Source organism: Brachyistius frenatus, unplaced genomic scaffold (assembly GCF_029030835.1).
Source record: "Brachyistius frenatus isolate BFR_SWC_R1_liver_20210118 unplaced genomic scaffold, ASM2903083v1 Contig_594, whole genome shotgun sequence".
In the NCBI taxonomy this organism is placed as follows: Eukaryota; Metazoa; Chordata; class Actinopteri; family Embiotocidae; genus Brachyistius; species Brachyistius frenatus.
This window is the reverse complement of record NW_027211193.1, coordinates 18,802-30,902: the sequence shown is the minus strand read 5'-3', so window position 1 is coordinate 30,902 and position 12,101 is coordinate 18,802. Positions and strand designations below refer to the sequence as shown.

General features: G+C 39.2%; 1 protein-coding gene across 3 annotated transcripts in view; it reads right to left on the bottom strand.

The window, feature by feature from the left end:
* Positions 1-12,101, bottom strand: part of LOC138614855 (glutamate receptor-interacting protein 2-like) — a 44,622-nt gene that overhangs the window by 15,076 nt on the left and 17,445 nt on the right. For all 3 annotated transcript variants that reach the window (XM_069688449.1, XM_069688448.1, XM_069688447.1), the window contains exons 11-15: positions 7,969-8,114; positions 6,810-6,890; positions 3,727-3,790; positions 3,414-3,559; positions 2,103-2,247 (exon numbers count right to left, since the gene is read on the bottom strand). In XM_069688449.1, the coding sequence (XP_069544550.1) occupies positions 2,103-2,247; positions 3,414-3,559; positions 3,727-3,790; positions 6,810-6,890; positions 7,969-8,114 (582 nt within the window). The remainder of the gene's footprint in view (positions 1-2,102; positions 2,248-3,413; positions 3,560-3,726; positions 3,791-6,809; positions 6,891-7,968; positions 8,115-12,101) is intronic.

The following is a 12,101-nucleotide window of genomic DNA, read 5'->3' as shown; positions in this document are numbered from 1 at the left end:
TGTTGGTTTTAAAAAAAAAACTGTGAACTTCTTATAAAAGCTGAGATTTTTACTGTGAAGTAAAGTGAAATGCGGTGGACTGGATGTAATCTGAATTTCACTGGATGGATGTTTTATGACTCAAAAAAAACCCCGATTATGTCATCCTCTGTTGAGTCTTGTTTTTGCGGCGGATGGCTGGCTTCTCCCATATTCCTGTTTTTTTTCTCATGAACTCATCTGTCATCGCTTCGTGTCGAACCCGCACCTGCTGCTGCTCCTGCACACTCGGGAATCCCCCCCGCTTAATCGCTCCAAAGCTTCTATCTTAAATATGGTCGGTTCCTTCCATCTTACCAGTTGGCTTTACATGTCTGCATATGTTGCCATAAAACCACAATTGTTGTGTAAATCTTGACATGAATCTTGAGCACATAAGATAATAATTACTTCATTCCAGACATACCGGTTGTTTTGATTGAGAATGACCATTCCAGCTGTGCTTTTTTTTTTTCTTTCTAAATCAGTTACCCTTTATCTGCAATCATGACATTTATAAATATCATTCTGACAAATGGTTCAATTTGGGCTGTTTTTTTTTATAAATGTTTGTTTGTTTAATTATCTACTATGTAACGCACACCTGCATACATACATGTACAGTACCCTAGGTTTGATCATGTTCAGGATATGATGTTTTGCATGGAACATACAGTAAATCAACACTTTTTAGTTATTGGTGTCAATGTTTTCGTGTTATCATTGATAATATGTGCGTATCACAAAGTGAAAACCGGATTTATTTATCGATTTAATGCACGCAAATGAAGTCACTTTGGTTTTTTTGGGCTTTTGATTGCGCCAAAAGATTTTATACAAGGCTTTCCAAGATTGAACTGATCTCTAATTTCAAAATTCTGTTTGGCAGTAGATTGTTAAAAAAAAAAAAGCCATGATAATTCCCCTGAGGTCAATAAGTGATTTTTTTTTCCTTTTTCTTTTAAAGATGTGAATATGTCACCTCCTAATTATGCTGTAAAGATTTCCACTGACGGACAACACTTGTGTCCCGCGGGTCCAGACTAACTTTTCCACTGGAAAATACGTTGCCTCACCCACTGATAGCAGAAGCATCCCAGGCCTGCCAATCAAAACCAGACCCTCCCTCCCCCAAAAACATACCTCTCTTTGCGGCCTCGTATTTAATCAATTATGGAACTATTTTCTGAAAGACCACCAGAATAATAGCAAAATAAAGCAAAAATGACTTGTAGAACATTTTCATTGACTTTCTATTTAATGACAGATGTTGATGCTTTTTTTTTTGAATGGGACTGACTCTGAGTCAAAGGTTTTTGGCGCCAGCCCCGAGTGGCCGGAACTGGTATTACACTTTAGGACGTTTACCCATTGACTTCATTTTTTTAGACAGACGTCCATTTTAATATTCAGTCTATGGTGGACACCAATTGTTGATTGTCCCTCCTCACCACCCTCTTCCTCTCCGTCCTTATTTATTTTTTTTTTTTAAGATAATCAGCTGCAGACTGCTTCATTTTTTAAACAATGGTAACAGCTAAATGGATCGTTTCGCACATGTAAAAATAATTACTCAGTGCAGTGAAATTAAAACGTTATTTGACATTTATGAAACATCTTTGTAATAAGTAGACAGTAGAAGTAGGTTTGAATCGACGTGACACGGTGTTCCTATCCGCTGCTGGATTGCGGAGACTCGTCCATGTGAGCTCTCCTGACCTACAAAGAAACGTAACGCACGTCCGCATGTCGTCTCCTGAGGAACTCCAGCGGAGCTGCAGGTGAGTCGTTTTCACGTTGCGCAGGATGATGTGATATTTTGGTGATTTCAGATGGATCCCTGTAGAGTTCGAGTGGCATCGAGTCGAATTCATTTACAGTTCTATATTTGTGAGCTGTTACCGAGTGAGAATATGAAACAGTTTGGGAAGAGAAGGTTCCTGAAATCTGCAGCGACTTCACTGACGCTTTAAAACGCAAACTGGCAACCTAGATTTCCGAGAGAAGTGTGTGTGTGTGTGTGTGTGTGTGTGTGTGTGTGTGTGTGTGTGTGTGTGTGTGTGTGTGTGTGTGTGTGCGCGTACCTCTCTGCAAGGCCTCTCTTGGTCAGGCCTGATATAGTGATGGGGTCAAAAGGCTCCTCGGTGCCTGAGATGGTGATACCCAGAGGGCCTCCGTACCGCTTCAGTTCCACTGTGTAGATGATACTGCCTGACGTCTCCTGCTCATCTGATACAACACACACACACACACACACACACACACACACACACACACACACACACACACACACACACACACACACACACACACACACACACACACACACACACACACACACACACGTTATTCTAATGTTTCAACACCGAGGAGCAGTTGATACCGTCTGATGTTTGTTGCTCATCTCATACACACTCTCGCGTTTTCTCACACACACACACACACACACACACACACACACACACACACACACACACACACACACACACACACACACACACACACACACACACACACACACACACACACACACACACACACACACGTTAAAAACACTTCAGGTTTAACAGGTAATAATGCATCATTTCACCTGCTCGCTGGAAATACGCACAATTACATACACACACACACACACACACACACACACACACACAAACACTTCATTCCAGAAGTAGGTCAAAACTCCTCTCAAGACTATCGCGGGTGAAGAAGACACAGTTGCCATGGTAACCGGGTAAAAAGGACTTGCCTTGTCATCACATAGCGTGACCGTATCATCTCTGCATATCATTTCTTGTGTCTTTGTGTGCGTGTCTGTGTGTGTGTGTGTGTGTGTGTGTGCGTCATTACAGCCTCATAATCCAACATGATTATATAATCGGTCCCTCAGTCTGTGTTTTTTGTTTTTGTTTACGTCACATGATTTCGCAACGTGTAGCGAAACAGGGTGATGTTTCTTTATTTTTTTAGTTAAAATTGTTCTTGTTGACTCACACATATTTAAGATGGCGTCTGTAAGATGACAAAGTAGCCGAGCATAAAGCTCCTTATCTGGCTTCAGGCTGCTGGTACACATCGGATCACGACACCGGCAGTATTTTCATGAATTTCTTTACGTATTTGGTTTATTTTGTTGCATAATTCATTTAATTTTCTTGTTTACATCTCCAATCCCCACCGGGACTGATGATAACACATCTTAAAGTCCTGTTTGTTAGATCAGGACCGTTTTGCAGCTGCTGTCCCAAAGCTGTGGACAACAGCTCCACCTGGTGGTGAAACACTGAGAGTGCATGTCTTTTAAAAAGAAAACCTGCAGGACTCAGAAATAGAACTAGTTTCAATCCTGTTTACTGAAGCAGCACACGCAGAACCAACTATATCCATGGAAATACCTGAGTTGTCTTCGTCTTTGCGTATCTTTAGTTTGACCAGCTCCTCGCACTGCAGCAGGATGTGCTCGGCGTCGTCTCGGGAGCAGTTCTCCAGACGGATGTTGTCGATGGCCAGCAGCTTATCGCCGGGCTCCAACGTTCCTGTCCTACAGGGGACACAGAGAGACAGAAGAGAGGACAGAGACGGAGAGGTAGAAACTGATAAAAAAAACAACAAAAAAACGATTCTGTACTTCAAAGATGGAAATCTAGACTACATTATGAAGGTTTTCCCGGTATTTGGTGGCGCTTGTAATTAACAGGTATTATATACCTGTGAGCCATGCTGCCCTTCTTGATGTCCGAAATGATGAGAGGCTCTCCTGGCTTCTTACTGGCTGCGGAGGGAGATGACATCACAACAACAACATGTAACATTGCTGAAATAATAGTTGAAATAACCTATGTTGTGATTTGGCACTATATAAATAAATAAAGTTGAAAGTTGAAATACCAGAGTTTCTCCTGATACCACCGCTATGCACCACAGTGGCAGCAGTATTTGTTGACTTAGGAACCAATAATTGTAACAGTAAAACGTCCCCATAAACTGCCACATAAGAACAAATACAAGTTTGATAGCAATAGCAATTAAAATAATCATTTCCAAAGTCATATTAAATTCCTCTCTACTCTAATTAAAATACTTGGTCAAAAATATAACACAAATTAAACAATCCTTGATTTAAACATTTGATCAATCAAGTTAAAAAGTATAATAATTTACTAGGGATAATCTTTTTTTTTACTATGACTAATCTATTTTTTTGTATGGATAATCTTTTTTTTTTTTTTTACTATGGATAAGGCATTTTAAACTAAGGTGTTAAACAGTAATTGCGTTACACAAGTCTTTTATGAACACCTTCCACAAGTTAAAGTTTGTAAAAAAACCCACTTTCATTCTGTATACTATAAATGTAAACACTTCCCGAGCCGGGATTCGAACCTGCGCTCTTTGGATTTTAGCTCCCTCCTTTTAAAATGCACACAAAAAAATAATGTTTATTTCTTTAACAAAAATATAACTATGATATAAATATCAATGTAAGCTGCTTGTCATTGTCAGCTGTGGACACTTGTGTTCAGAAGATGGCACCATTGCTCCGTTCTCTGTTTCAGTGACTGTCACACTACAACCTGTTATACTTAATATAATAAAAATCAGGATATAGAAAATTGTGTCATGAAATGAGTTTCATGGTAAACTGTCGGCACCACTGCCCTAAATGTCCAGAGTTGAGACGACTGATTAGACTGATGTGGACGCTTGATGAGATCCTTGATAATTCTTCTAAAAGTAAACAACTGGCTTTATTTGTTATTTATGCAGAACGGTCATACAATTACAGTTTTACACTCAGTTGTTGAGTTTGACTGCAGAAACTTGAGTGTCTCGACGTTTTCAAATGATCTCATGCAGTTTGAGAATTCTGTCGAATAATTTCCTGACCATATAATAGCTTTTTAATATTTGGAAAATTTACTCATGTATTTATGTCTTCAACTTTCTTCTCTAGAACTTTAAAAAACTTTTTTTTTTTTTTACAAAATTTCAAGTTTAACCTGCAAACATGTGGGGCCAGAGAAGATGAGGTCTCACCTTGGAGGCTTTCAGACAGGAAGAGTTCATTACACAGTGATTTGAGCATTAATGCCTCACATAAAAGAAAAAAAAACAAACCAACAAAACAAATCAGTGTCTGTTTCCTGTGAGTATTAGGTCCAATCTCTTTCTGTAGGCATGTGGAGGTCATCTTTTACATAGAGAGTCTATAATTGACACTTTCTCCGAGGTCAGCATTTAGTTACAGCTTCTTTTTTTAATTTTTTTTTTTACATTCAACCAATAAAAAAACAAAAACAATCCTCAGAAGGTCAATATCAACTTTTCATCCAGTAAACAAAAAAAATGACAGATGGTTGTTAAAGCCCAGGATTATAAACCTAAAATGTCACGCTCTACCACAAACGGGTCCCAGTTAACTGTCTTCTTCCAAATATTTAAACGTGTGTCAGGTTCAACAGTTTACGTGTCACTGAGCTACTGCTGCTTAAAATAATACAGCATATACGGGGACATGGTAATATATACACATTCCAGACTGAGTATAATCAAACCGTGAATGTAGGTTATTCCCACTGAAGAGTGAAGACTGTGTTTTAAAGTGAGTGTCTATGATGAAATACTTGTTTTTTAAAATAACCACAATAAACTTTTTGACTGGCAGAATAAAAACCAAAACTACAGAGTAGATGCTTAATGTATAAATGTGTACTTGATGTTTTGATAATGAACTTCTTAGATATTTTGAAATGCAGCATTTTATACATGAATATTGATCATTTGAAGCCATGTGCTACAGTAGAATATCTCATCTTAAAACCACGTCCATTAACCTGATTAATCCTACTGGTCACTATGCTTTTCTGGAAGCTCTAAAAAGTGTAATCGTTGGCTTCGGGCAAGAAATTCAACATTTATATGAAACAATAGATTGTATCGGCAAAAAAAAATGTATCGGTCACATGACCCAGATCGTTGTACTTCCTGCTTGCACCTCTGGAAGAATATTGCTGACTGCACCACAGACCTGTCAATCAAATCACCGCTTTTTGAAGCTTATTTTCCAATGAATGAGGGATTATTTCCAGATGGACCTCCAGAAAGCTAATAAGAAGGAGCGTCTTCGGCTAGCAGGAACGAGATAACTGATGGACACATTTTATTGACTGAGAGTTTTATGAGAGAAGTTGAATGGGAGTCTATGGAGGCATTTTGGAGCCGACCTCTACTGGCACTCGGTGGTATTGCAGTTTAAGGCCTCATTTGTCAGACCCGGAATCTACAAACACTTTTATATGCAGTCTGTGGTCGAAACGGGAAAGAGTCATCTCCAAACTGTTGCCACAAAGAATACAGCTCAGTATTATCTAAAAATACGATGCAGCAGCATCAAGTTTGTAGCCCAAACTACGAAAAACAGACTATAAACCCCCACCCCGACAAAATGCATACAGGGCTGTCGTCATACTGTCAGTGTACATAGTGTGAAGCTCCGGAAGCGTAAGAATGACAAACGGCATCTCTCCCATTCTTATAAACATTGTTGATGTTTATAGCCGAGCTTCCCTGCAGGCCGCGTTACCATGAAAAATACATGTGTAGGTTTTGTGTGTGTGTGTTTTGTGAAGCAGCCCAGGGTGGTCTCGCGAAATTGAAACATTCAAGGCCCGCAGCCCTTCAAAACAAAAAAATCAGATCATACGGACACTTGTGTGTGTGTGTGTGTGTGTGTGTGTGTGTGTGTGTGTGTGTGTGTGTGTGTGTGTGTGTGTGTGTGTGTGTGTTCCTACCACTGATGGTGAGGCCCAGCTCCACTCCTCTCTTCTTCGGCAGTTTGACGTGGAAAGTACCGCTGCTAGGCACCACCGACTCTGGAAAACAGAAAATAAAACACACACACACAACACACGCACACGCACACACACACACACACAGTGTCAAGAAAAAGGCACTAATATAAAGAGCAACAAATAAGTCTTTTCATCCCGCTTAACATTTGTAATTACAAGGCGTTTAGCTCTCGCTCTTATCTCGCCTGAATTGCTCCTCTCGAGGGGCAAACAGCGGCTTCGTATCCTCGCTGTTTTCCTGCGTGACTCATAGCCGCTAATTCCGCCAGCAAAAACAAGCGTGCACAAACACAACGAGGGGAAGGGGTGGAGGGTGGGGGTGGGGGGGGGGAATTGGAAAGCAAAGCAACCGCTTAAGACTTTTCAACAAGTTGTTTGAATCGGTGTCCTTCCAGAGAAGCTCTTTTCATTCACTGACACTGCAAACGTGGTGATTAACAAGTTGGTTTCCTTTTCCATCAACATTTTGGGGGAAAATCTTTTAAATGATCCTTAATATCGATCTTTATGTGAAACACTGCATGTCATTTTCTTGCACTTTGAGCCGCATTTCACAATTAACGGATTCCCTTAAAAAAACAAAACAAAACAACAACAAAACAAAAACACTCAAGCAATTCTGATGCGACTTTTCTTCTACGGAGGAGTCAGAAGTGAAGACAGTAATACAGGGCTCGTACTCCGAGTGCTTCTCCTGGAGGTTAAGAGTGTGCTGATGGGGCCGTGATCTGCGGAGAGGAGCTGTAATTATTCTGTCCACCGCTGCCGGCTCTGATACGAAAGCTCTCGGCAGCAGAGTTCATCCGCCCCGTGGAAAATGTTATTTGAACGTACGACAAAGAAAAACGATCAAACGCTAGCAAATAAAGGAGTTATGTTCTACGACGGCCTTAAATCTCCAAGCAAAGGTTTTTTTTTTTTTTTTAACTTTCATATATTGGTAATGAAGAGGTGTTCTGACACTATCTATTTAGAGTTTTAGAAGTCAAACTGTCACAGTAGACTTTTAAGAGTTTTGAAAGCAGATAATTATCCAAGAAAATTGGTAAAGAAATCGTACATCACATTTTTTATTTATTTATTTTTTTACTTTACGAACCTGCTACATCGAATTCGATTTCCAGTGTGACCTTATTGGTCAACGCTGCGTCCCGGAGAAGCTGATTGGCTTCCTCCAGCGTTCCGTCCTCTGTGGGGATCCCGTTGATTGACAGGAGGCGGTCGCCCACCTGCAGCAGGCCACACCTGCAACGACAGTTACCGCGGTGATGTCAGACATTTAAAGGCTTTCTTTCAAAACACGACTACATGTTACGGTTTTATTGCTTTTGAGGCCTTAAAACCACAAGTTCCTTTATTTTCAGTGTAATGTCCAATGAAATGAATCAAAAACTTCCATGAGGACCGTCGGCATTGTCCTGAAATGAAACTTATTTATGTCGCTATTTTTTTGGTATGATTTCCCGTCACCGTCAAAATTCTCCGAAAAGAGGCGGGGTGATAAACCCAAGCATGTAAATGTAGCATTTGTCAGTCGGCCCCCTACCTGTGCTGTTTCCTCCTTTAATTCATTTTGCATTGGCTCATGACAGGAGAAGAGCTTCAGACTCCCTCCTGTGTTAACATGTCACATTATTTTTAGCTACTGTGCTTTCAATGCTGCCGTTTGCGGTACTGATGATTTTTTTCTTTCCCAAAGATCAACCAACGCCGGCTCACTCGATGCATCAATAAATCACTGGTGGAATTAAAGCAGAGGATATTAGCGCTGTTTATTGAAATTATGAAACGCGTAAATACCTTTGTTGTTACTAAGTATGTATGTTACTAAGTCACGCGTAAAGATTAAAACACGAGTCTTATGAATGCAGTTATATTGTTTTTTTTGGTTTGTGCAGAATATCCAAGTCCCTTATGGTTCTTGCTTATTACAATCTTCCTGTGTTCCTGTATTTTTATTAAATTTGACCTTTTTAAAAAAAAAAATAATTAAAGTGCTTCCTGGGCATAGACACCCTCATCATCAGCATTCATTTGGTATGAACACCAGTCTTTGTTTTTCCAATGTAAATATGGAACTGAATCTTTTATCAGTGCTACGTTATGCTACCCGTATAGGCCGACCTCAACTTTGACCTTGACTTGTCCTTGACCTGAAATCGACACTCGACGACTAAAAAAAAAAAAGCGAATCGTCTGTGAGTCACAACTGCAGAGCACCATCTTAAAGTCATATCGAGATCTTGGCAGGAAGATTGGTAGTTTAGAGGGACTTCGGTGAGGATTGGGGTTCCTGACACACAGATGTAAACTATCCCCTACCCACCGGGACGAGCCAGCGGACTCATCGAACCTTTGGACCAATTAACAGCCAACGAAACGAAAGAGAAAGTTAGGTGATGGGTTTAGCTTCCGTTTTTTTCTTATTTTATCCAATCAACTACCGAGCTAAATTAATGGCTTTAAAACGCAGGACTGGCTGTGGGTCTACCACACAACCCTCGCAAAGGTTTGTAAGGATTTCTTAGCGTGACTTGACGGTCTTGACTTCGAATTGAACTAAAATAGAGAGTCGTGTTACTCTTCGCTACTAAATTATTACAGCAGTTATCGCACCTTCTGACCCAAGGAGACATCTTTGACCGTAGAAAATGACGAGTTTGTCTCACTTTGACTCGACCTCGCCTTCGTGCAGTTGCTGCCCTTTGGATTTATTTCTGGCCAACTCGTCCGAATGTGACAGACACAGTTGATGTACTGCGTCCTCTGTTAAAGTCATGAGTGGGTGACTCGCATTAATATACAATCAGACATCTTCATTACGATCTAACTGAGGATTAAATGGCCCTGCCGAGACTCCCGTCTCTCTCTTCCCCCTCTGCCTCCCATTATTTGTCCATGAATTACAAAGTTCCTCTCCCTTCGGTTTCGTTGTCTGGTTATTTAACGACTGTCTCGCTTTCTCATTTCTTCTTCTCTCATAATTTGCTTTCCATCAATCTTTGTCTTGTTTGTTTTTCTTCGTGAAATTCAACTTCAACTGAAACCACATGACAAGATGCACCATTATAATGATGGTGTTGGGTCCTTATAATGGATACGGTGTTCATAATTCATAATCTAGCCTTAATCTGCAGTTTTTACTGTACAATGCTAAATGTAACTTGCATAACATGATAATAATAATAATTTTTTTTTAAAAAAAACTTTATTTTGTATAGCACTTTTCTAAACGTGCTTTTGAAACATTTAAAAGACGTTACGGATATATCATATCTGTGTATAATGCATCGGTTTGAACTCTGCTTGGTGTTGCCGGGAGCTTCGGCATCAACAGTAGTGCGAGTCTGACAAAGTGCAGAGCTAATGCATGAGCTAAATTAAGAGGAGGATGAGACTGAGTGGATTAGTTAGACTCTTCCTCTGGTCAGCGATGGATCTTAACTGTTAATGGCTTTAAACTGCTGACTGATAATGTTGAGTCCTCTCTAACACATTTCAAGTGGTAGAAAGTAACTATTTACAATTTTGAGCTACGTTTATGTTACTTGAGTGTTTTCTATTTGATGCCACATTATTTCAAAGGGGAAATATTGTACTTCTCTACATTTATTTACTAAAAGCTTCAGTTACTTTTCACATTTAAGACTTTATGCAACGTTTAATAAAAACGAGCTTTTAAAAACATCGTTACAGATTAAATCAGTGGTTTCCAACTTTTTTCCCCTTCTTGTCGTATTTCAAATGTCTGAGTCCTAATCCGCTTTAACAATTAGTGATTTTTTTTTTTTTTCCCCCTGTAAGATCCTCACATGGTTTCATTTCAATAAATGTCCAATTGATCCAAAATTCAACAACTGAAGAAAAACTGCAAAAGACTGAAAACAGCTTCATTTTTTTTTATCTTCTTTCCTCTCGTAGTGATCATTTCAAAACCATTCATCTGCTGTCACTGTAAACAAGACAAAGTAGTTCAAACTAGCTCAAACTAATGCTGCATACACGGATGCTTCACTATTAATAATCGAATGATGTCACGTAAAATATATCGCAGGAACCAACGCAGTACTTTTACTTTAATACTTTCACTAGAGCATAATAGAATACCTTTATTGTCATTGTACATATTTGTATAACGAAAGTTTGTCGTGCAGTGCCTAAAACAGTATATTAAGCATTTTATACACATGCGCACACATTTATAATAAATAATAAAATACAAACATGATAAAAGCCTGTCAAACACCATATGTAAAATATTGCACAAATGTCCCATAAAACTATTGCACATTTTGCAGACAATGGCTAAACATTTTTTTTTTTAAATAAATATTTTTTTTTAAATACTTCTGTACTTTTACTAAAGTAGTATTTTAAATAAATGACTTTTAGTTGCAATGGAGTACTCCGACATCGGCGTATTGGTGCTTTTACTTGAGTACAGGATCTGAATACTTGTTGTTCTTGGCGCCCTCCATTAATTCATCAATATGAAACCCCCTATTTATAATTCCTGTACATTTGCAGTTTTACAGTAATAATGGAATGTGTTTTTGTTGGATGGAGATATCTCGCAGATTCCTCCCGATGGTTTGTGGTTTACGCACCAACAGCTGGCATCGAGAACAAAAAGGCTCACTGCCGGCTTATATATAACACTATGCCACTTTTTTAATGAATTTTTTTACTCTGGGAAGAAATGGGCCAAATAAAAAACAAGCAACTACTGCGGCATAATTAGGTTTGCTCATTACAGCGAGTCAGACTTCTCTTTTTTAATTTTTTTTTTTATCTTAATTTTATTTTAATTTTTTAGCTCTTGTGCTGCCGAGAAATAAACAGCAAAATGTGAAAACTTTCAATTTACTTCAAATTAAAAACAGTAGTTTAAATTACATATTGCAGATTGTTGATTGGTAACATTGGTCAATGAGAAATATTTTGTGTCTTCTGAAGCAGTGCATAAAACATACATTTAAAAATGATGCTACGTGACATTAAGAGAGAAACGGGATAATTACAGGTTAAAACCTTAAAGCAGGATGCCCTCACTGGTCACTGCTCTGCAACACTTATGGTTTTAAAGGCTCTAAAATGTGTGGTTAAGCATATTTCCGGGCGCTATACGAAAGGGGGTTTATTTGGATTCACACTGTCAGGCTGGAAAGAAAGGTACTTATCGATTCCTCCGGCGTGGGCGAGGGGAAGCCGGCTAATTAGTGTTGTTCGCAT